The following is a 26,301-nucleotide window of genomic DNA, read 5'->3' as shown; positions in this document are numbered from 1 at the left end:
TATGGAAAACAAAGCAGTGTCCCACAGACTGAAAGCACCTATCCATTAAAAAGGAGGCACAAAGGATTGTAGAAATTACAGGACCATCGCACTAATTTCCCATGCAAGCCAAATCATGCTCAAAATTCTGCAGCAAAGACTCCTACCACAGATGGAGCAAAAAATCCCAGAGGTGTAAGCAAGCTTTAGGAAAGGAAAAGGCACTAGAGATTACATTGCAAACATATATTGGAGAGCACCAGGGAATTCCAAAATAAAATCTGCATGTACTTTATTGACCATAGCAAAACCTTTGATTGCATGTATCATGAAAAGCTATGGCTTGCCCTACCAAGAGGAATGGGAGTGTCAAAACATTTTACAGTCCTGATATCAGGACAAGAAGCTGACATCAGAACAGAATATGGAGAAACAGAATGGTTCCCAAACAGCAAAGGGGTCAAGCTAGGCAGCATATTATCACCCTATCTATTAAACCTGTATGCAGAAGACAAAGTACATAGAGCAGGCTTAAACTCAGAGGCAGGAGGTGTGAAGATAGGAGGAAGGAACCTTAACAACCTAATATTCGCAGATGACACAATACATCTAGCAGAAATGAACAAAGACCTGGAACAATTACTTTAAAAGGAGGAAAGTGGCAAGATCAGATTAATGCTGAACATTAAAAAAAATAACCACAGAAGATCTATAAGAATTTACCCTAGACAATGAGAAAACTTAAACAGTCTAACAATTCCTATACATTGGTTCAAATATTGATCAGAATGGAGACTGCTATCAAGAAATCAAAAAAGACTAGGATTGGGAAGGGCAACTATGAAAGAATTGAACAAGATCATAAAGTGTAAAGACATAACTCTGAACATTAAAGCGAGGATTGTCCAAGCCATTGCATTCTCCATTAGCATGTACAGGTGTGAGAGCTGGATAGGGGAAAAACCTGGCAGAAAGAAAACTCTTTTGAGATGTAGTGCTGGAGAAAAGTACTAGGAATACCATGGACAGCCAAGAAGACAAGCAAATGGGTTCTAGAACAGGTTAGAACTCTGTCTGGAAGCCAAGATGACTAAATTGAAGTTGCCATACTTTAGCCACATCATGATGAAAAAAGAATAATTAGAAAAGACTAGAAAAGTAGAGGCCAGAAAAAGAGAGGAAGACCACATGCCAGATGGTTAAGACTCAATCAGGGAAGACACAGACCTGGGACTGTAGGACTTGAGCAGAGATGTTGAGGACAGAGGGACTTGGGGATGTCTCATTCACAGGTTACCATGAGTCAAAGACCTTGGGGGCAGTTAACAACACTAATAATATTAATATAAAATGAAATATTATATCTCACCCCAATACTGGGACTCACAAGGAGGCTTACAAGTTTACAAATTATTAAAACCAATGCAGATTGAAAATATGCACAAACATCAGTAATTATATATAAACAATCTACAGAGTAAAAAAAATTGCAAATAAAAGTCAGAATCTTAAAAGAGCAACAAAATAGTGCATCACTGAAAGCCCATTATGGTAAATTTCTAAAAGCCTAATGGAATAGGAAAGTTTTCACATGCAGGTAGGAGAGCAAGAAGGTATCAATCCTAGCCTCTCAAGGGAGGGAGTTCTAAAGTTTGGGAGCAGCCAGAGAGAAGGCTCTTTCCCTTGTTCCTACCAAACATGACTGTGAAGGGACACAGAGAACATCGTCTCCTGAAACTCATAAAGCTCAGACATACTCACATAGGCAGATATAGTCCTTCAATAACCTCAACTGGAGATATAGAATTGTGCCCAGAAACAGATCAACACCCAGTGGGGCTTATGCAACAAGAGGGTTATATGTTCCTTGTAGCCAGTCCCAGTTAACAATCAGACAGTAGTTCTTTGAGCCAATGGAGCTTCTGAGCACTTTTCAAAGGCAGACTCACATGCAGTGCACTATAATAGTCCAAATAGGATGTAATCAAGGTATGTGCCATCATGGACACAGGTCAGACATTTCCAGAAACAGGTAAAGCTGATGCACTAGCTTTAACTGTGCAAATGCACTCCTGGCTGCTATTGAAACCTGGGCATCAAAGTTCAGGGAAGATTCCAAGAGAACACCCATGCTATGAACCTGCCTCTTCAGGAAAGTAACCCCATTCTACACAGGCTCAACCCCTATTCCCAAATCTGCCTTTCAGTTGTCTGGATTAAGCCCCAAGGAGCCCTGGTGGCGCAGTGGTTAAATGCCTGTACTGCAGCCATTCACTCAAAACCACAAGGTTGCGAGTTCAAGACCAGCAAAAGGGCCCAAGCTCGACTCAGGCTTGCATCCTTCCGAGGTCGCTAAAATGAGTACCCTTAGCTTACTTGCTAATTAGCTTACTTGCTGTTCACCGCTATGATCTTTGGAATAGCGGTATATAAAACAAACAAACAAACAATTTGTTTGCACTCGTCCCTACTATTACAGGTGCTGTATGAAAACCACTTCCTTGGAATTAAACTATTATTTGTAGGTGGATAAAACCTGAATCTGTAGTTTAAAATCATAGGGGTAGGGGAAGATATGAGTCTTAGGCTAATGGTAGCTTCTACGTGACATAATATGCAATTGTTTACCATGTACCAACTATGGGAAACAGAATGCTAGACTAGTTGGGCAAAGGTTTGATCCAAACATTTTTATGTTAAGAAATTTGGAACATAGTACTGAAAGAGTTGATCCAATACAACCTGATTTAGTTGACATAAACAGTGAATTCTGCCATAGCTTGTTTCTTGTTAACTGCTGTCAAATCAGCTTCAGCTTATGGTGATCCTATGAATGAGATACCACCATATGTCTCAGTCATCAACAACCCTGCTGAGATATTATAAATGCAGGGTCACAGTGCATAAATCACTGGAATGGATTTCAACTAAACAAGCTGTGCTTTAAGGAATTTTATTATAAAAGGGGAACAAACAATCACTGCTGCCTTGAGCAAAATAAAGATGGGATGTAAATGTAATTAATAAGAAGTTTATGTTAATTAGAATAAAACAATCATTAGATCAAAGTGCCCAGTATAGCCCTATATAACAAATTATTCAGAGATAGTCATGTTAGTCTGGAATATTAGTATACAAAGGGATGTTGTAGCACCTTATAGTCTACTTGTGCAAAAGAAGTTGTAGCATAAGCTTTCAGAGACTTGGCCTACTTCCTCAGATGACAAATTATATCTTCGCTGTTAGGAAAAAGCAATTTCTGGCAGAAACAGGATGATATAAAAGCATGAGGGTTTTTTGATGCTTAAAAGTGCTCTAAAAGACTTGCACAAATGATTTTTTTCCTCATATCTTACCTGAGGGAATTAGGAGGGAGAGAGCAGTGGCTGAAGCTGACTTAATCACTTTATTGACAGGCCGTGAAGTCCGTTTTTCCCCCGACTCACCAGAGAGTAATCTATGTCGGGCTCGTCGCACTGCTAAGTCACTTGTGGCTTTAGGAGAAGTAAATTCTGGGCCCTCGTTGCTATTACTGCGAGTACGTTGCTCAGAGAAATCTGTAGTGCTCCCAGCTACAGTTTCAATTAAAATAGATTAGAACCATAGGGAATTCCTAACAGCCTGTTCCCCTGCAGGCACATATATGAAATCAAAGACATGTTTACACACAATCCAGTAGTCAACTTTTCTCAGAAGCAAATCCAGGCCCCAAAGCCTTATTTACAGATGTATTTAACTAGGTGTGATATAATCTCAACAAAATTTCCAGCATTCTCTTTGCTAGTAAAAGATGCATAATCAAACTGAAGAAAGACAATCTCCCCCAATGAATAAAACTAAGTCTACATTATTTTAGTGTGGAAAAGTAATACACGTCTGAGACATTGGGGAGAACTGATGAAACAAGTAACAGGAAGAAATGTGAACAAACAGCCCCTAAGGAGTGGGATGCAGCCACCCCTTCACCGGCCCGATCGGGGTCGCGGCCACCACACACCACGGCCCTGATCCGGCCTCCGGAGGGCAGAAAAGGAAGCCGCAAAATGCAGCTCCTTTTTGTACCCTCTAAAGGGCGTCAGAGCTGCACCGGCGCGGCTTTGTAACGCCCTTTTGGCACTACATTATCTAGATGCAGTGCCAGGGCCACACCATGATACTGTGCGGCGTCTAGAACATTGCACAGTGTCATGGCATGAGGGGACGGAGTCGCAGCATCCAGCATGCGGACCTTGTGTCAGTCTGCATCGAGCCTATAACTGCTATGTTAAAGGCAACAAATTGTCCACACCATCTAGATATGGGGATCTACATTATATACTGACATTATAAGTTTAAGTATTTCTAACATGGATAACAGAAAGATAGAAAAGATTTTAATGGGTATAACATGAGACTTTTTCTGTGGAATTGTGGAATCTTGAAAAAAGTGGCTCATTGAAATAATTTCAAATATTAAAACAAATATGCCTTTAAGCTTATGGACAGGGATCTAACAGGACTGGACTGTTCACTCAGCTAGAATGTAAGATCTTGTTTTTCTACTTTGTATACGGATTATTACAGGAAGATTGGCTAAATGTGAACAAGCATTATTTTAGCACAGCTTAAAGACAAGAATTCTATCACCACATGTATGTACCTGTCAGTGTTGAGCTGCTTATATTAGAAGTAGCTGAAGAGGGTGTTTTTAGCCCATCTCCATCATCCAGCTGGAGTTCTCGTTCTACCGGTTGCTCTGGAATTGGAAGAGGAAGACTCTCCCGTGGCTGTGTGACTGGCAGCAATGTCCCATCCAATGATTTCTTTCTTCCTTCTTCCTCAGTTGAAATAGCAAAGCGGGGCATATCGAGAAGCCCAGAACAACGTCGACGGACAGTAAGTGGTGGGCTGGAGTCACTCTCTGTATGGGAGGATTCAGACACTGAAATATGTTTACGGAGTCTGTGTGGAAAGAACAGAACAAACTGCCATGAATTTATTTTTCAATGAAGTTGGAATAGTAAGATCCTTAATATTTTATAATACTTCTATAAGAACCCTTGTTCTTGATGTGCAATGACAGTAAAGTCAAATATGACAACCTATTTAGAGTAACTGAAGAAAGGGAAAAATGATAAGAGAAAATAGAAGTCAGATTAAACTTTAATTAAGTTAAACCTTCTCAATGGCTGCTCCCATCCTTTGGAACTCCCTGCTGCGAGGGGCTAGGCTAGGTTAGCCCCCTCCCTGCTCTTCTTCAGAGGACAAGCAAAAACTTTTCTCTTCTTGCAGACTTTTCATATGTAACTATACCCAGGAAGGCTTCTTATTGGGTGTTTGCTTTTCTATGTTTTTAATGGTTTTATTTTTTGAATTTGTTATATTATTGTGATGTTTTAAATGTATTTTTAAATTTGTACTGTTTTTTAACTTTCTTTTGTGAGCCGCCTTGTGCCTAATTTAGGAGAAAGTCAGCTTATTAAATACATACATACATACATACATACATCCTAAAGAAACTTGTGAACAGGGCAAGAAAATCTTGTGTTTTCATTTGTTAATCAGGCATAATGAAGTGTTGAGACAGGACTGACATAGGCTAGACAGAGAAGACTGGGAAACCATTTCTCAAATGGTCTAGACCTCCTAATATCATAGGCAGCTTTCTTTTACACTGAACTGAATTTCATTTCAGAAATAAAACTTACTTAGTTCTTTTTTTATTATCAAATATATACAAATCAGAAGAAAGCTGTTTTCTAAGCATCGGAAAGTGGGAGTGGAATAGAAATGAAAAGGGAAAAAAGAAGAAACAGCAGTAAATTACAAATTACATCTGTGCATGGAGACCTTTTCTATCTTTTTCAAAAGCATTTCCTACCCAAACAAGATACACAGAAGAGTCAAAGCACCTCTAGAATTTCCTTTACAAGCATATTAAACTCACATTTCAGGAGACCCAATCACCCAGCTGCGATCACGACTCTTCAGGCCACTAAGACTATCTATTCTGTCATCTTTTTCCTCACTCAGGCTACGCTTTGTGGGTGGTGGTGTTCTTCTCTCTTCATGGATTGAAAGACGTTCCATGCTACTGTATACCTACAAGGAAAATCCAACTGTGTGTTAACATGTCAAGAGGTCATTAGGAAACTATTAAATCACAGAATATTACAGAATTACAGGAAAGTGAAAACGAAAAAGAGAAAAGGGAAGAAAAAAAGAGAAACATTGGATCTGAACACCTTTCTCTGCCTCCAAGTTTCATGTAACAAAAACATGGTGGCACCTACAACTTGGTCAGGGGGAAGGAAAGGAGCCATAGTAACAAGGATTACTATGTTCTGTTCACTATGCAAAAGTCAGCCAGATACTGCTACAAAAGGCATTTTTAATATGAAAACTGCAAGAGCTTTTAATGCTAGGGATGGCCAAGTCAGTAGCATTTTCATGTTCAAAGACAGTCTTTTTTCTAAAAAATCTTAGAACATAAGTTTAATCCAGATAAAATTGGGGGGAGGGGTCCTACACACTACTAACTAGTCAATCATTTGGTTAGTCAATCATTCCTCAGCTGTTTTACAATGACATTTTAAATAATTCAACAGTTAACAGGAGGAGGAAAAAAGAAATCCATGTTTATAAGACTGAACTCAGCTGAGAAACTGATTTGCATATCAGGATGATGAAAACAACATTATTAAAAATTCACACAACAACAGGATAGTTATTAATAAATTATCTGTTGAATTGTCAGACAAGACTTTCGAAATATAATGAGCCTTTCAAATGCTGTATTATTTTTCAGTGTTGAAGATAAGGGCATGCCTATACCAGCTCGTTTTTGCACAATGCACCCTTCCCAAAATACTGCAAGATGCTAATGCAGCTTGGACCTCATTCTTTGCCCAGCATTGAGTACTCAGCATTAGAACCCCTGATTGCTTTGCGTGGAAGTTCAGTTCTCGTTAAAGAAGTATTAATCTTGTCAAAATGTCCCTCCCGCATGTTTGCAAAACACTGGTTCAGTGACCCAAATTCTGATTGTTGTTCCTTGCCTCTTTCATTATCAACCTTTTCAATTTTTTAATAAAGCTGATTTTTTTTTGTTTGATCATGATGGTAATTTATTCTTTTCCAGGTTTGTCAATAAGAGCAACTCTACTCAGAATATTTATACAAAGATAATACTATATTTACTCCTTAGAAATCTTGGATTATAAGAGTTCAAGTCAGTGAGAAAATTAGCACTTATGAATTTACAAACAATTCTTTGGTTTCCCACAGATTATCAGAAATGATTTGAACTTTTCTTGTGATTTAAATTAATGTAACACTCCTAAGATTACTAGTATCATTAATTATCTATTGTAACTGCAACAGGTACCAGCACAAAGAAGGCTATATCTGTGCTGCATTGTCATAAAATACACAAAAATACATTTTGCTTTAAAAAAAATGAACAAAGAGTTACAAATACAGAAATGGTGCAGCCTTTTCACACTGTTAGTATGTTTTTAACATTACCTACTAGAGCTCAAAATCTTCTGAGGATGCACATCAAATAGAATTTTGAGCTACAAATGGATCCATCACCACAGAAGATTTATCAAATGTGGCTAACAACAGTGAGCCTAAAATCGCTCATGTGATAGCAAGGAAGCACTTGAGACATGGTGAAGCTTGGACGTCTCCATTTTGTTGCAAGGACTTTGCATTCTATACTCAGTTTAAATGGGAAGGTATATAACTTTACTTAGTCAAGATGTAGTAAGTCAGGGCCCAAACAAACAGGCCAAAATAAAGCCACTTTGGGTCACTTTGGAGATATGCTGCTTAAATGACACACACATCTTAAGAGGCCAAAAGCTGCGTCAAAGCTGCGCTTCAGTCCTCAGGACTGGAGCATGGCTTTGGTGCAGCTTCCGGCCTCTCGGGACACATGCATCATTTAAACAGCATACCTCCAAAGAGACTCAAAGCAGCTTTATTTTGGTCTGTCTGTTTGGGCCCTTAGTCTTGCTGCAGCTGAAGATCCACCTATTCATTCTGTTGAATTATATTCTAGACTTCTGTCCCATCATCTTGCCCTGACATCAGATTTGTACTATTACTCACTTTACTTACTATGTTTAATACAAGAAGCTTTATGTCTGGGTCTGACCTATACTTTTAGCCTCTACACCTGTCTCCTCTCAACAGTGTACAGCTATCACTAGGAGAGGGAGCAAATTTTATGGGGAAAATGTTAATGAAGACTCTTTTAGGAATTCCAACCTAATATTTTATTTTAGAGATGTGTTGCTGAAGCTACCAATACTAAGGAATAAAGTCAAATTTTGGAAACAATTTCAATTTTTTTAAAGAACATTCTTCTAGTATCATGACCCAACAATACCAGTGCTGTATTTTAATCTCTTCTGAAACTGGTGACATGAATGTTCAATTGTTACCTTCTATTCTCCTTTTCTTCCTCATCAATTGAAACAATTCCAAAGAGCCCTGCTTCCATACATCTTTACAGATGCAAGCTGTGCACGTAATCTAATAGACATATTCTTTAATTATTTGACTCTGATGTCAGTCCAATCCCATCAGTTACAGTAAGAAATTATGTTGAACACAGGGCCCATTTATAAATGGACAGCTGTTGTGTAGGTAAAATCACTGTCTCCTAAAAAATCCAGCTTCCAAGCTAGTTAACAGACATTCATGCTGTACCGAGCACAAATGAGTTCAATTTATTTAACTCCGCACATACCTTGCTAAACCTTGGTGAACATGAAGAAAACTGCCTAATTTCCACATGATCATCATCATTCGTGTCTTCTTCTTCCTCAGAATCTAAATGTTGATACCGCTCGGTACGAGCTGCAAAGAAGGACACAGATTTGAGCCCAGATTGCCATTGAGATATACTAAATTGAAAGTATGATCAGATTCCCCCCCTGAAATCCATCAGTCAGAAACGAAGAAAACAAACTGAGCTAGATTCTTGCACAGTAAGCAATTTTCTTCTTCACAATCAAGTTTTTGTTTGCCTAAAGCATACAGAAGCACAGTCTCTGAAACTTCAAATTCTCACAGAAATTCGAGCAATTCTCCTGTCCATCCACTGTGGTTATATGAGACAAAGGCGGGAAACACAGAGGCCCTGCCAGCCATTTTTGCAGCTCAGCCCCCATTAAATTTGCCACTGTGGTGGAAGCAATGGCAGTCCCATTTTAACTGAAATTATCAGCCTTGTTTATAAGTCACTTCATATTCTCAGAAGCACATTTCTTTTCTTTCTTTTTTAAGAGTCAAACTGCATTTTATGTCAAAATGCTTGTTCAACTTTCAAATTACAATTGCTTTTTAGGCTTGTACAATAAACAGGCTCCTCATTGCTCTTCAAGTTTCAACCATTTTCAGGGAGAGGAATGTGGAAGCACATTTCTGCCTGTAAACAAGGTTCAAAATTAATGTGTGCCTTATTTATGGCAGGATTTCACTGCCATAGCAGCAAATTGGAAAGTACTAGTTGGGAGGGCTCATGTAATGTCTATTGGTTGCCCAACCTGATATAAAAGAAGACAACCAAGTTTCATACATAAGTATCACACATGCAGAAATCCAGTTAGCCTTGATGTAATATGTCACATTTGGATTAAATTTTTCTGATGTTGTTTCCTGTCACGAACTCAAGACTGCTGTTTTAGTTACTCCTCCTTGGGTGAGTAAAATCTCTTCTCTTTTGGCTGGACTAATATTCACACTATTAAAATGTGTTTGGATAGAAATTTACTGAGTTTATCCTTGACAACAGAACAGTGGAATAAGATGGTTCAGGAAATTTGCTATACACTGTAAGAACAACTTCAAAGTGTTCTAATAACACTTACTGAAAACTGTCAAGGACATGTGCTGGAATCATAATGATGGCTTCTCTCAATACAAAATGGCTCAAGCAAAGTATGATAGATTTAGCCATAATGAGCTTAATTATTCCATCAAAAGAACAGTCTCAGATTGGCTAATAAGAACAAGTTACACAGACAATGATGATTTCTTGATATATTTTTAAATTTTTGTATTGTTACTGACTTCTCAAATCTAAGAAAACAGTTAAGGGAAAAGGAAGCCAAGCAACTTATGGGGTATGATTTGCTACAGAAACTGAAATCCACTTTTTCCAGATACATATCTATTGCTGTTGGGTTAGAGAAATCCTTTTTTTTTTGGGGGGGGGTGTGTGAATTTAATATCATCTGTGCAGCATGCAAAACCAATGTCCCTGCCTATTAGGTTTAGCATTAGCGAACACTTATGTCAGGGAATCTGTTCACAGATTTTATTCAAACTTCCAAAACCAGAAGGCACCAGTGCAATAGCTTCACAAAAGATGGAAACTTGCTTTTTATTCTATAATGATTCTTTAGAAGCTAATTAGCTTTACAACATTCACATTATATTTCTTATTCATTTTCCTTTTAACACTAATTTGCAAAGCATATAAGTTTTATTTTTAAATCTGTCTCAGCCAATGGCAGTTTCCCTAATTGACAGCAAACTGTGTCATTATCCTTCACAGAGTACTTAATAAATATGTGAACAACATAAATCAGACCTGCCCCAATGTTTTAACCCTATTCAGGAATTTCAGTCTCATGCCTTCTGCATCATGTAAGAGCAGGGATGCATCAAGGTAGCCTCATCACCTGTATTACATTTTCATAGGTATAGAACTGCCATTTTCTTTGCATTGGGACTCAACCTCGGAAGCAAAAAGTCATGCATACACATAAGGTCTCCATGTAATCTAGAAAACTAATCATGCAGAGCACATAATGCACCTAAGCGAGGCTTCTTGTTTCAAAAATGCAGCTTCAACAGACAGAAGACATTGTGTTAGGTGTCAAAATGTTATAGAAGTGGTGGGATTAATGAACATGTTCTGCTCTCTTCTATTTCAAAATGTAGACAATGCGTGAAGATGGAATTTCTAAACAGGCATTATGTGGGATTCTAGAATGTTATATCTTTGCAAGGAATAATGCAACACAAGAAAACGTGACAAGTTTCTTCTGTATTACAAACTCATTAAAAGTTGTTCTTGCTGTATTATTTGCCATCAAGTCAACTTCAACTTCAGTTGTATCCATGAATAAGAGACCTCCAATAGCCCGTTATCAGCTGCCTTGCTCAGTTTTTGAAAACTCAGGGCCATGGATTCCTTGACTGAATCAATCCAAATGTATTGTGGTCTTCTTTTTAACTGCCTTCCATCTTACCAAATATTATAATCTTTCCCAATTAGTCACATCATTTCATGATATGTCCAAAGTATGTCAGTGTCAGTTTAGTTATCTCAGCTCTACTGAGTGTTTAGGCCCTATTTGCTCTAGGACACATTCATTTCTTTTTTTAACATTTCATGGTATCCATAGAGCAGCACATTTTAAATGAGTTGATTTTCTTCCTGCCTGTGTTCTTCCTACCAACCTTCTTCAATGTCCTACTTACACCACCTTATATTGAAGTGCACGGCATGTATGATTTTCACCTTGAAATGTAATAATGTATCTTTACACTCGAGCATCTTATCTATTTCGTTCACTGCTGTCCTTCCAAGTAATTAATCCTCTTCTGATTTCTCGACTATACTCTCCATTTCAATTGATGACTGAGCCAAAGTATAGAAAATCTTTAATTTGCTTTCACTGCCACTTTAAAGTTACATTAATCATCTGCAGTAATTATATTTGTTTTCTTGATATTCAACTGTAACCCTGCTTTTACACTTTCTTCCTTATCTTTCATCTACAGACATTCCAGGTCTTTGCTATTTTCTGCAAGTAGACGTATACTTCAGTTAATGAAGTATACTATGTGTTTCTAGGCTTTACTTCTTTAACAGAAACTTTGGTACCAGAAGTAGAAACTACAGAGAAAAAACTGGAATAGGTTCCTACACCATAAATAAAGAAGAGCAGTCAGTTCAACACACTTCAGCAAACTTTTTATTCAAAGCCCTAACATTACATACATAGTTCAGAGACATGTCAGTCTGGAATATCAGTATGCAAAGGGATCTTGTTGCCAAGCTTTGTGACTGTGGTGAAGATTTGTATTTGTATGGCAGCAACATTTTATATTACAGTATAGATGATGACAAAAGCCTATTGGAGGTATACCTCAGTTAATGGAGTTAACTTTAACTGTTACCAGAGATAGAAATAACATGGAAAAAATCAAGATAGATTCCTACATCACCAAAAAAAAATAAATAAAAAATTCAATCCAACATGTTCTAGCAAACTTTTTATTAAAAACTAATGTTATGCACATGTGAAATGAAACAAATAAGCCTTGCAGAAGTCAACAAACAAACAATTAAAAAAAATCTTCTAGAGAGTTTCCTCCAAAATACATCCCAGGATTTTTTTTCAACTGCCTCCATTCCTCTTATGATTTCCGTTTTGGTGGCAAAACTTACATCTGTGCTTTTTTAATATGCCAGGGTAGCTGGTGAGACAGGCTAATCTATTCCCCTTGTCTTTCTGTTTTGATCTTCACACATGCTCAGTAAGAGATTCTGGAGACAGCAATTTACCTTGTCTATTGTATATAAGCACACAGAGCTACAGCAGTGTCACATAAAATAGAATCCCATTATTTCCCAGGCCAAGCTTTATTGCATTGTTTATTACAGACATGCTGCTGCAATCAAACACCATCCTCCCAATGCCAATACTGCAAATAAGTAAACAAAATAAAAACCTTACAACTACGGTAGATCAAAAACAAGAAAAGGGGGAAGACTGGGCTAGGCTCTTGTAAAAAGAATTTGCAAAATGGGAGCTTCTTTCCCTGAGGTTTTGTGAACCAAAGTATACCTGTAATATGGTGTCATCTGCGTATGTTAAACTATTGATGTTCCTTCACCTAATTTTTATGACTCCTTCCTTGGAGTTTAATCCTGCTATACACGTTCGGTTTAAAATTCAAGGCCTGCTCATGGTTTGTTTTCTTGAACAGGTTTGAAAACTATTCATATGCACATCTTAATGGCTGATGTTAAATATATATATTGAAAATAGTCTCTATAGTTGAACTCTACAGTCAACTCTCTTTCTTACTGTCAAAGTAGCTTGTGTCATCTTCAGATTCCAACTGTGGAATAAATTCTGCTTTTTGCCGGAGTAATCCATTCCAGTCCAAGTCCTTGAAGAACCTGTGCTGTTTCACCTCAAAAGCACTACCTGAAATGACAACATTGTGAAGAATTCTTACAATCATATTGTGGCAACCACAACCTAATGCAGTGCTTCTAAAGATATTGGTGGGGGGGAGGGTGGCAGTTCCCCCTACTCACAATGTGCCAGGGACTGGCATAAAATTTATCACCATTGGCTAAAACTGCTTTTTTCCTGGAAACTTGCCTCAAACCAGCAGCCAATGGCTCATAGACCAGCACCAGTCCATGGACCACCACTTTGGGTAGCACTAGCATAGTGGACAGAACTACATCTTAATGCATCACAGACTTGGATTGAAATCAGTTTAGCCAGGGCAAAACTACAGCTTTACTCAAATAGATAATGTGAGAAGTAGATAAAATGTTGCTATTACCTGTCATAGAAGTGGGAATCAGGGGAGGGCAACACATAGGTTGCATACAATCCCCACCCCATTTGTTTATACAATCCCACTGGCCATTTGCCACTATCACATTTGGTAAGATGGCAACAAAAAGCTGCTTTCTAGTGTAAATTAAGAAGCATATGCAGCACTCATTATAAAGGAAAGTTGTGTTCCTGTTCCTGGGAGCATAAATCTAATTTAAAGACAGGCACACAATCCCTATGAGCTTTGACTTAAAACAGAAATGCACTGAAGAGTTGCTTTTGTTGTTGCCACACTGCTGAATTTCAACAGCATGCCACAGCCCCTGAAAGGTTCTGGGGCAATGGGAAAATGGCATTGGACTTATAGAAGGTGGTCCAAACCTGCTCTAAATAAAATAAAATTACTAAAGAATAAAACGTGTCTTGTCACATCTTTCTGAAAATCACAAGGCAAAAACAGTGGGGTGTTTTGCCTGTTATTGTAAGTAATTAGAACTGAAGTAGTGTTGGAGGGACTTACTGTTAGTTTTCACTCTTATTATATGCTCACTGCATATGAGAGGAGAGAAATCTCCAGGGTATGTCATGTTTAATCTCAAATATCTGAGCAAACAAATATTTCAGAGTGCACAAGGTCTTAATAACACTGTCAACTGAAGCAAAGGAGGCAGGAGAAACAAACCAATGAATGTGACATGTTATCAAAGAGTGAAACAGCTCTGGTGTCATATACTATATACTATACTAATAAATACTGAGATTTTAAACATTAGACAACACAGAGTGGAGCTGCTGGAAGATGCAATGTTGTGATCACTGTAACAAGTTAGGAAGGGCAAAAATCATGTACTGCACTCTTGTTCCACCGATGATATGCTTCTGTGCAGAATTGTTCATGCTCCTGATGGCCACTATACCATAAACAGAGGAAACATTATATAACTGAAAAGGTTAATTATTTAGTCAACAAAGGTTTCCCACTTTTAAAACAAGCTCTAATTGTATTTAAATGTTCCAAGGGACCATTTTTATAAAAATGAGTTTGTACCTGTTCCCAGTCTTTCCAAGGGATTTTGTCGGAGAAATTTACCAATGAGGTCCTGTGCATCCGAAGGTAAAGCCTCATCTCCTTCTGGCCAGCCAATTTCATCTACAGAAATCACACTTAGGTTAGACTGGGCTAAAATGCCACTCCAGTGGCTTGAACGTAACTGTGAACAGAATTTTGTTCTTAAAACAGGGCTGTCCTGCCCCTGCCCCAATGTTCTGTAACCAATAAAAGCCATTCCTGAAATTGGGAAACCTCTCATTGACAGATGAAATGAAATGAAAATTTATTTCTAGACCGCTATTCCTTGCAGATCACAGCGGTTTACAAAAACACCATCAAAACCAATACAATACATAGCCCAACAATACAAAAACCCACTCATACCATTTAAAAACAATACAAGGGAGGGCTTGTCTTCTTCAGGCAGGCAGTTGGAGCCAGCCTGCCTCTCCCTCCCCAAGATGGTGGAAGAAGGGAGGGCTTTTGTTCTTCAGGCAGGCAGTTGGAGCTTGCCTGCCTCTCTCCCCCCATGATGGTGGCTGAAGGGAGGGCTTTTCTTCTTCAGGCAGGCAGTTTGGCCAGCCTGCCTCTCTCCCCCCAAGATGGTAGATAAAAACTAACTTCCAAGATCTGCTCTTTAACTCTCTCTCTCTCTCTCCATCTCCAACCGACACAATTCCCCCAGTACAGTACAGGTGCTATAAAGGAAGGGAAAACTTATAAACTGCTCCTTCCTTGGAGGTCTTTAAGCAGAGGCTGGATGGCCATCTGTTGGGGGTGCTTTGATTGAGTTTCTGCATGGCAGGGGGTTGGACTGGATGGCCCTTGCAGTTTCTTCCAACTCTATGATTCTATGGGGGGGGGGTGTCACCATGAACTAATCAAAGTGCTTCCCACTTATTGTGTGGCTCAGTTGAATCCAAGACATAGCATTAAATATATTAAACAGGCAAAATATTCCCTCATTATATAGTGTGCCTTTGGCATCTACTGGGCTTGGTTCCAGGTCCCCCTGTGGAAACCAAAATCTGTGGATGCTCAAGTCCCATTAAATACAATGGCACAGTAAAATGCTGTCCCTTATATAAAATAGCAAAACCAAGGTTTGCTTTTTGGAATACAAAGTTACTCTTGCACGTCTATGTTTTGCTATTTCCTCTCATGTTGCTCTGTTAAAGCAAATGAAGCACATCTAACTAGCTCGCAGAATATCTGTCCTGGATAAATAAGTAGAATACAATATATGGAAGAAAAGGTCTTGCTAAGGAAGAACCATCATGAAACAATGCTGCCTTGCTAATCTGCCTCCTCAAGTTCTGTCAGTAAATAGAGAGATGAGATAGTCCAATATACAACATATACTTGGAATTCTGAAAAAGTTCTGACAAAATCTTTCACCAAAGGCTTAAAACCTTCTCAGCCACAAGTCAAATTGGTATCCATTGGGGGCCTGCAACCACATATATATGTTTGCATGGACATTCAGTTCACATACAAACAATCTGAAAAGCAAAGAACAGCACTGATTTAACTTGTAGTTTCCATTTCCATTTATTTTTTCCATCATACTTCCTTTTAATTTTTAATTTCCCTTTTTCATTGTTCTCACACACCCCCTTCACTGTCTTCTCTAATGATGACTGCAAATTACTTTATCCAATTTGCTTTAAAAGACTGGGCTCTTCTTCAGTAGCAGAAGCAGTGCTCACAGGGCAGGAAGGCTCTTGACAGTATCTGTCAGAACACCAGCTGGAAGAAAGTCTGGCTTCCATACTCAGAGGACAGTATTCAGAGGGTTTTACTGAGAGCATTACAATACATCACTAAGCTTTTACAATGGAATACATTACAATACATCACTAAGTTGTTACAATGGAAGTAGTCACTTCAATAGCCATTAAAAAAGCAGCAATGAGAATCAAATGAGGGGGCTGATGAAGATCAAATGGTGGTTGAGGAATTGCTGGAGAAGACACAATAACACAGAAAAAAGCAGTGGCAGAAGAAATGACAGAAGCAGCAATGAAGAGGGCAAACTGTCAGGACATCACCATGGGGGAATAAGTGATAAAGGAGTATCTAAAAGGTGTACCTCTGTATTTGGAAAGGTGTGCAACCCCTAGGTTGTATACCCAGTTTAGCAGATCATGGGACAAGAAAACATAAAAAGTAAACAGAACATCTAGTTCAAGAGTCTGTATGCTTCTGAATACTATTTCCTGGGTAAATAGAGAAAGAGATATTGCTTTCAGAACTTATTTGTACATTCCTGAAAAGCAACTGACTTGCTACTTAAAAAGTAATTGCTGAACTAGACAGATTTTTGGTCTGTTCCAACAGGATTCTTACAGTGAGCTTGCATTCTTTTTGAAATTGGATCAGCCACATGACCATAGCTTGCAAGGTCTCATATTAAATGTGATATATGCCTGGGTTGTTACTGGCTCAGCTGCCCTGATGTTTCAGATGATCTTGCAAATTTCAAGTCAGACAGTTGGCATTTTCAGGAAGAAAGCCCAACGTTTTATTCTGTTTTCCAAAATCCAATGTGTCCTTTCTTGTTGCTCTTTCAACAATTTAATTAATATTTATTATTTTTGTTGTAATTTACAGGGAACTCTTGGGAACTTGAATGTTGATTAAGTGGTCTTCGAGCCATTCAACAGATACAGACAAAACAACACTTGCTGATTCTCAACACATCATACATACCACTGATTACTTGCCCAAATAACTCTTCTGGTGTGTCACCAAAAAAAGGAACACAACCAACCAAAAACTCATACAAGATGACTCCCATGGCCCACCAGTCCACAGGCTTTCCATAACCCTGACGCAAGATCACTTCTGGGGCAATGTATTCTGGAGTCCCACAAACCTGGAAAGAGAGGGGGGGGGGAGAGAAAATCTTTAATGTAGAAAGAAACCTATATATATGTTGTGCCCCACAGTGTGGCACAACACATTATGTAAATGATGTGTTTTCCTAAGAAGGCTCTGAAAACTTTGAAAACAATTTTTTTCAGATTTACAGATGAAGTTTTTTTCAGGAAGAAAATATATTTGTTAAGACATGTAACAAATACACACACATACACATCTGTTTAGCCGAACCAAAGGAAGCTAAACATTGTGAAGTCGAAGGCTTTCATGGTCGGCATCCATAATTTTTTGTGTTGTTTTTTTTTAGCTATGTGGCTCAAAAACATGAACATGGCCACATAGCCTGAAAAACCCACAAAAAACTAAGCTAAACATTCATTACATACTATGAATCTGTACAACTTTACAAAAATGTTTTAAAAAGAATGATCAGGATAAATCTAACTTTACAGTCCAAATTGTACTCTGTCTCTAGTTGAATTATCAGGTACATTAAATAAATGGACCAATAATATAAGGACCTTAAATAAATTTGTTCTATTCCTGAGTGATAAATGTCACAAAACCTGTACTGAACACACTTGTTGAAGAAAAAGGTTCCGGCATACCTCAGTTAGCAAAGGTCCAAAACAGATGGGCCAAATGAAGTGGCTTCTAGCCCCTTTGGAGGTGTTGTGTTCAGATGATCCGTGATCCCAAAGCGTCCAAAGTCGCTCAGGGATGGCAGGAGCCGGACTTTTTAGGAGCGGATATAATCCACTCCTGCCGGTGGGCCATACGGTCTCTGTGGTCCCGGCCCAAACGGGGCCAGAGTGGCTTCTGGCCACTCCTTCCGGGCCATCTGGACAGAGAATAAAGAACCTCCTTTTTATAAAGTCTTTTACACCTCCTTCTCCTTCTTGTCCTCTGTCCAGCTGAAACCTTTACAGTGCATCAACCTTAGTAGGATGGTGAAAGAGGGCTTGGTACTTTTGATGTTGAATTATAGCACTATGTCTGCAGTAAACAATGCATTAAACTTTGAGCTGAGAAAGAACAGGATTCTACTTTAGTGTATTATACAGCACCTATGTGTGCCTACGTATATACAACAGGCAAGGTAAACAGCAACTGGTTCAAGAATTCCTTACTGAGTATGCATGAATAGTAAAAACAGAGAGGGAAAGGAGACAGCATATTAGCTTCCAGCATTTCAAATACCATAGATCTACAAGTTTCACAACCAAAGTGGAACTCATAAGAAAAGTGGAGGCTAGGGAAAGAAAAAGTCATTGTTGGATTCATTTGGGAAGAAACTTTTAAGTAAGTCTCTAGAAAGTTCAAATTATTTTTGTTTATTTGTGCAAGGTTTTCTCTGATCTTGTTGTTTCGTTTTTCATGGGAGAGAGGGGTGGGCCAATCCCATCAGGCCTCCCCAAAGGAACCGAGCCCTTCCCAGAAGGCATCTGGCTCCATCCTGGCTTCTGAGGGAGAGAGGGGTGGGCCAATCCCATCAGGCCTCCCCAAAGGAACTGAGCCCTTCCCAGAAGGCTTCTGGCTCCATCCTCCACTCCCTTCCTCTTTTGTGTCATGTCTTCTTAGATTGTAAGCCCGAGGGCAGGGAACCGTTTAATTAAAAGATCGTATGTACAGTGCTGTGTAAATTTACAGCGCTATATAAATAAAGCTTAATAATAATAATAATAATAATAATAATATACAGCGGGTGCTCTATACACAGCTTTCAGCTTATGCTGAAAGCCGCGCAACAAGGAAGAAATGATGTGGGTGCCCATGGCGCACGCACACCACCACACCCAACCCCATTCATTTCAATGGGCTCAAGCATACGTGGAAATTGTCTTACGCAGGGGGTCTGGAATGGATCCCCCGCATAGGACAAGGGCACACTGTAGTTAATTTTGGATAAAATATATGTTGAAACATGTTGAACTGATCTTTTTTGTGTTGTAGGAACCCATCCCTGTTCTTTCTATGTTACTTCTACCTCCTAGAACTAAAATCTTCTGTTAAAGTAGTAAGAACAGGAACACATTTATTTTGTTAACTGAGGCATAGCTGTATGCCATTATTCACAGAGGTTTCAAAAATATAAGTTCAACTTACTTGCTTATCCAAGAATTCTCTGGTATCTTTCTCAATGTGACCTTCATACAGGTTGGTTGTCAGACTCATTAAGCCAATTTTAGAGAGACCAAAATCAGTCAGTTTGATATGACCCATTGAAGTTATAAGAAGACTGAAAGAAATGAAACACAGATCAGTGTTAGAAAACTGTTTCTGAAAAGTCAAGCAAATTACAGTGCCATCCTTTTATTGACCCTGACACTCGACAAAATGTTTACTTTAGGAGCTCAATGATACAGCAAATAAGGTCTCACAAGAGACAGAGATTTAAAACTAGATTATCCTTGGTGAGTATTTAAGGGAAGCAAGATTTCAAAAACACACATATATAATCTTTTACTCTCTGCATTTAGTTATCATAGAGCAGACTTCTGAAGAACTAATATCATTAATTCAACTGTGACATATTTAATTCAATGTAGGCATAACTGACTTTGCCAGTGAGGGTCTCCTAATGTGTGAAAGTATGCTTCTGATGATTAATGGAGATCTAGACTCTTTAAAGACCGATTAATTTATTCAGATACATTAAGTGACAAGAAAAAAAAGATTCTGTTTTTAAAATATCAAAAACGTTTCACACATCATATCTGCATCTCCAAATCCTTCAACACGATATCCTTTTTAAAAAGAGATGACGAATCAGTGGCCTGTGGTTCCTTTTGATTTGTCCTACAGTCTCTCTAATTCAGCCTTGTCAACTCCCAGTCTACAATGTGACAGTAAGAGATTTGGAAAGAAAATGTTAATTGGACTTAGGGCTTTATTCCCTAAGTCCAAGTGCCATCATGGGCAGAGAGTTAACTTTTTCATCCAGAGGTGAAATCTCCCCTCAGTACTACCCCCAGGAGTGTAGCCTAGGCAAAAATGTAATGCCGTTCTGAATATGAGCCCTTTTGGGAGAAGAGATATTTAAGTGTAAGGCCACTCAGGAATCTCAAAGTCATCATGAGCATCCTTATGTGGCAGGAAGATGATCCATGAAATTTCAGTGCCTATACATATACACTGAGTCAGAGTTAGTCATGCTTACAGCTGACTCACTAAAATCAATTAAATCAGTGAGACAAGGTTCACTGATTTCAGTGGGTCTCTTCTTTTAATTGATTGTATTTGGATACAACACAAAATACATTCAACGTCTGTTTTAAAATTATGTCACATGTTTAGATTGTACAGTCAACCCTCCATTTTTGCAGGGGATTCGTTCCAGACACACACACCCCCACAAAAACAAAAACTTATCAATATTCAAGGCTTAAATGGTGGTGCATGCCCATGAGCAAGCGTGCACCATGGGCCCACACTCCATTTAGTCACCCTCCGTTTGCCCTCCATGGATACACAAGGGGTGCGGATTTCAAATCTATGAAAACAGAGGGACAACTGTATTTTTAATACCTAGTAAAGTTTGAATATTTCTTGCTATACTGGACAATGAAAATGTATGATACAATTTGAATGTACTCCCACTTTCAATTTAGAGCTTTTTAAATGAGATTTTTAAATATATATTTTGGGTAATCACAATATGACATCTACCATAAAGTGGCTCAGTAACAAGAACAAACACACAAAAAAAATTGTTAACCTTAAAGACCGAAAATGGCACACATTGTTCCTATAACTATTTTTAGAATGGACAGCTGCAGCCACAGGTCCAAACATGAGAAGCTAAAAACGTACTTGTCAGGCTTTAGGTCACGGTGAACGATGCCATAATTGTGGAGATACTCCAGCGCCAGAACAGTTTCTGCAAAATACATCCTTGCCATATCAACAGGCAAAGCTCCAATATTCTTCAAAAGAGTTGCACAATCTCCTCCTGGTTTACAGTGAAGACAGAGCATAAGAAGATGAAGACCATTTGTACTAGTTATCTGGCAACAGCCCAAGCTGACAAAATTCAACTTGTTATCCTGCAATCCTATACTTGTCTATTGAGATGTTAAGTACCATTGAGTTCAATACTCTGATGTACGTCAGAACAGGACTGCATTAGAAAGATCTTCCTGACAGTAAGAGTGCTTCAGAAATGGAACCAATTGCCTAGAGAGGTGTCCGCTTCTTTGGATGTCTTCAAAAGAGTCTGTGCTATCAGCTGGGAATGCTTTAGCTGGAGGTCCTACACTGGGCAGGGTTTAGACTTGACGGACCATGAGGCCTCTTCCAACTTTATGATTCCATGTTTCTATACTTTTAAAAACACACAAAATGCAGGCACTAAAAGACTGACATTGTACTGAGCATCCCACTTTAGAAGGACATGGGAACCCATTCTTTGCATTACATGAAGCTTCTGCAAAGTCATAAAGATCAGCTTTGTGCCAAGTACATTGGTTTGGACTATAAAGGCACAAATAGGTATTGTAAAGTTAAATCCTGATTTTAAAAGGATAAGCTCTCAAGATAAATGTAAGCCCGAAATAGACAGGCAGTAAAGTGTGGCTTCCAGCCACTCTCAGGGTGTGACGTTTAGATGACACACACCCCCAGAGCAGTTGAGAGCTGCTCGGAGAGCATGCCAGACTGGAGAAAGCTGGCAGGAAAAGGAGTGGAGAAATTCTGTTCTTGGCCGGTGTCCCATTTGAGATCGTGGCAGCAGCCTGGATCAGGGCCAGACGCATGCTGTCGCCATGGTCCTACACTGATCAGGGGGAGCAGCCTCTGGCCACTCCTTTTGCCCTGTCTGTTTAAGGCCATAGTTAGTAAAAAGAAAAAGTTGCAAGTCATAAGTCAGCCTGAAATAACAATGCAGACTAAGTCATCTACTATTCATCAAATTACAGTATCTTCCACCAACCACTGCATTTCAGCTTCATCTGGACTCTATTATGTTAATTTGCTTGCTTCAAAAAGTGTAAAGGTATATGTTTCTGGATTTGTATCTGTGAACATTCTCCAACTTCTTGCCTTCCACATAACCCTCAGAGTGATATACCAATATAAAAGAATAAATACAACCATATAATCACAGAACTGTAGTACTGAAAGGTAACCCAATGATGATGTATCTTGTCCAACACACTTCCAATGCTGAAACAGGCAACTAAAGTATCCCTGACAGTGGACATTTAATCTCTACTTAAAAACTTCCTGTGAAGGACAGAATCTACCATGTTCCTAAGTAATCTGTCAAACAGCCCTTACCTTTCAGAGATTCTTCCTAATTTTTAGCCAGGACCTCCTTTCTTGTAATTTCAATATATTGATTTAGAATCTATCCTCTGGAGTAGCAGAAAAGCATGTTCCATGTGACAGCCCTTTAGACATTATAAAATAGCTATTACATTGCCTCTCAGTCTTATCTTCTCTAGGCTAAACAAACCCAACTTTTTAAACTGTTATTCGTAAGCATGGTTTTCATTCCATAATGAGCAAAACCATCCCTAGTCTCAAGTTAATACCATTATGGAACCATGGGGATTTACCACTATATCCTTGTGGACAGTAATTAATGGGAATTCAGAGATTTACATAAACTGGGTGGCACAATAGGGTCCCTAAAAGATGAGAAGACAGCATATACAATATTCAATACTTTTACCATAAAGTAACCCACTTTCATAAAAATGTAAGATCGATATTACAATCAAGGGAGCTCTGTAGTGGTAAAACAATACCTTCAACATACTCCATGACCATGCACAAGTGCCGTTTGGTTTCAAAAGAGCAGAACATGCTGACAACAAAAGGATTCTCTGCAAAAGTTAAGATGTCTCTCTCCACAAAAGCTTGCTGAATTTGATTCCTCAAAATAAGGTTCTGCTTATTGATTTTCTTCATTGCAAAACGCTCACGGGTAGTTCTGTGGCGCACTAAGAACACTGCACTAAGGCAACACAAGAAAATTGCATTGTGTTAGAGATGCCATGAGCATACTCCAGAGGTTCTGAATTCTAGGAATTTCTCTGAAGTTTCAATTACTGTATTTGATCAGTTCATAAAGCTACCAAAAGGCAGAAAATTAAGGACAAAAATTTATTCTATCCTCTTCCTACTGCTACTGAAGTGTTAAGTAGATACTTGAAACTTCATTTAGGATCAACAATTATTATGAGTAAGATTGATAACTTCAAGTACCCAATTAAAATACAAATGTAAAAAGCAAAAGTTCGGTAATAAAAGAATCAGTTTTTAGAAACTAAATTATTAGTGTAATACAATTACTTATTGCTCCAAGTAAAACTTTCCACAGACATACAAAATTTCTGTCACATCTCTATATACAATTTAACTGCAAGAAGGCACACCATCCATAGTAAAATATTATTTTATTATATTTTATATTATTCCCTTCCTGTGCATTATTACGGCTAGATAAAGTCAAAAATCTTACCCATACGCCCCATTGCTAATAAGTTTAATAGTTTCAAATTCTTCTTCAGAAGGAGGTTTTTTTACTTGCACAGTGGCTCGACGGCTCTGAAAACATAAAAAATAGTTTTCACTTTCCTTTTACCATCCATTTGTCTTTTAAAATTTTATTTAAGCAATGTTGCTTTGGAATTATCTCTGAACAGAAGATATATTATTTCTAAAATATCTGTTTAATACTGTTTTGCCCTAGACCATTTAAAATATTTTTTTGCTTAAAGAAATCTAAGAAGATGGGGAGGAAGAAACACATTTACATTTCACTCTATAGGTAGGATAACAACATGGATCTTTTTCAAATTTATTACAAGTGGCTGCTCTAACAAAACTTTCAAATATAAAATAATTCTGGATATAATTTTAGAAGATGATCTAGTCATCTTCTAAATACATTCTCATAGTATACTCAATAATATGCTGAAAGAAATTTAAAATGTATCAGTAAAACAGTATTTTTCACTGTTAAAAGTTATTTTATTCATGAACAGTTTACTAATACTTTATTAGAACTGATGCCTTTAATACACACCTGCTACTAGATTGCAGAATTAATCTTTTAATTCATTTACCTTTCCCTCAGTAGAATCATCTGTCTCTGGAGTATCTGGACTGTCATAGCTATTCAGCTGGGCCATTTCTGAGGCAAAGGGAGACAGAAATACACATTTTTAGGATGCAATGTTAAACAACCAAATTCCTTCATCCACTTGCAGTCCCACCCCCATTATGCAGCTCTCATATTCAGCTCTCATTGACTGAAGAAATCAGTATATGAAGCCAAAGTAAAAAGAAGATGGTGAATTGTATGATTTCTTAGTGGAAATTTCCCCCCAAAAGTACACTCTCAACACCGGTCGGCTCATTTTTTAAAAAAATGACTGTACAATATAAATTAATTTCTTTTTGTAGCATGTTTACAAAGTCTCTACATTTCTTCAAAGAGGATTTTTAAATATTTGACAAATAAATGGAGTCTTTATAGATGTCCTGTTTATTTCTCAGGAATACTTTAGCTGATAAAGCAACTTGCTTTAGCTCATAGTATTCAAACTCTATATTTGGAAGAAATGTGTGATGCAGCTCCATATAACATATTCTGTAGTACCACAAAGAGACTGTTCGATAATCCAATTATTTTGCTACAATTTATGCAGAGTTAGGAATGGTTTTATCCCAATTGTTCAGGTTCTATCACTGTGTTTCATCAAATGCATCAAGAATTTAAATTGCTAAATGATTCCATTTTAAATACACACACTCAAAACACATGATGCAGAAATTAATGTACATTCTTACAGGTAAGAAGGTACAGTACATTAATTTCTGCATCATGTGTTTTGGATGTGTGTCCTTTAAATGTAAACTTAATGAGTCTTTCTAGTAAAACACATAATACTTAAGCGTGCTTCTATAAATGTTAGCAAACAAACAAAATGAACAACAGGGATGTCTCAGATTCTTTAACCTACTTATGCTTTACATATAGCTTTAAAAAATAGAAAGTTCGCACCCTCCAGGGGATCCCTGGTGAGGCCCAGCTGGCAGATAATGTAACGAGGAATGTCACATTTAATGCCTTCCCCTTCCTTTGCATGGCCTTCTGCAGCTTCTAGCAGATGGTAGAACTCTTCGGGATCAAACTCCTGAAGTTCAAGGATATCAAAAGACAACAGTTAATCTGGATTTCCAAAACCAAAATATGTAACTTCATTTTAAGAATGATGAGGATGGGGGGAAAAGTGCATAATTTAGCTTGAAAATATGCATTTATCAAATATTCACGACCAAATATCATAATTCATTGTGCACTTAGCAAAAGCACATGTATGTATAGCACTAACGTTATGTATTTTTCTACATTAGAAAAAGCATAAATCAATAAATCAACAATTCTTGGAGATTATTATATTCATTTCACCATGACTTTTTACCAGGGCATCACAGGAACAAAAAAAGAAAGATTACACATTAGAACTATGATGCTTCATATATTTTCTAGAGTAACCAAATGGACAACAATTAGATTCTCATTCTATATATTCAAAACCAGCAACGAAATCCATATATTGTCCTGATGCCAAAAAAGAAATCACATTTTCTTGTGTCTTTCAGAGTCACAGTTACCCAGAAAGAAGTCTACTTCCCTCTATCCTATGGATGTGGAACAGATGTAAAAGCAGCAAGACTTTAGTGTAATCCTATCTTTGGCAAAACTACCAGTATATTCACTGCAAACAGCAACCAATAGCAAACAACAGTACTTAATCTGAAAGTATGATCAACAGGAAAGAGTAG

At 38.0% G+C, this 26,301-nt stretch overlaps 1 protein-coding gene across 8 annotated transcripts in view; it reads right to left on the bottom strand.

Annotated features, from left to right (window-relative positions):
* Positions 1–26,301, bottom strand: part of MAST2 (microtubule associated serine/threonine kinase 2) — a 203,814-nt gene that overhangs the window by 16,088 nt on the left and 161,425 nt on the right. For all 8 annotated transcript variants that reach the window (XM_042461735.1, XM_042461727.1, XM_042461728.1 and 5 more), the window contains 13 exons: positions 25,517–25,649; positions 24,576–24,643; positions 23,969–24,054; positions 23,253–23,461; positions 21,316–21,454; positions 19,609–19,741; positions 17,332–17,497; positions 14,617–14,718; positions 13,080–13,202; positions 8,720–8,829; positions 5,906–6,060; positions 4,619–4,920; positions 3,336–3,551 (listed from right to left, as the gene is read on the bottom strand). In XM_042461735.1, the coding sequence (XP_042317669.1) occupies positions 3,336–3,551; positions 4,619–4,920; positions 5,906–6,060; positions 8,720–8,829; positions 13,080–13,202; positions 14,617–14,718; positions 17,332–17,497; positions 19,609–19,741; positions 21,316–21,454; positions 23,253–23,461; positions 23,969–24,054; positions 24,576–24,643; positions 25,517–25,649 (1,942 nt within the window). The remainder of the gene's footprint in view (positions 1–3,335; positions 3,552–4,618; positions 4,921–5,905; positions 6,061–8,719; positions 8,830–13,079; positions 13,203–14,616; positions 14,719–17,331; positions 17,498–19,608; positions 19,742–21,315; positions 21,455–23,252; positions 23,462–23,968; positions 24,055–24,575; positions 24,644–25,516; positions 25,650–26,301) is intronic.

The sequence above is a fragment of the Sceloporus undulatus genome, chromosome 4 (assembly GCF_019175285.1).
Source record: "Sceloporus undulatus isolate JIND9_A2432 ecotype Alabama chromosome 4, SceUnd_v1.1, whole genome shotgun sequence".
Classification (NCBI taxonomy): domain Eukaryota; kingdom Metazoa; phylum Chordata; class Lepidosauria; order Squamata; family Phrynosomatidae; genus Sceloporus; species Sceloporus undulatus.
This window is presented reverse-complemented; position numbering and strand designations above follow the sequence as displayed.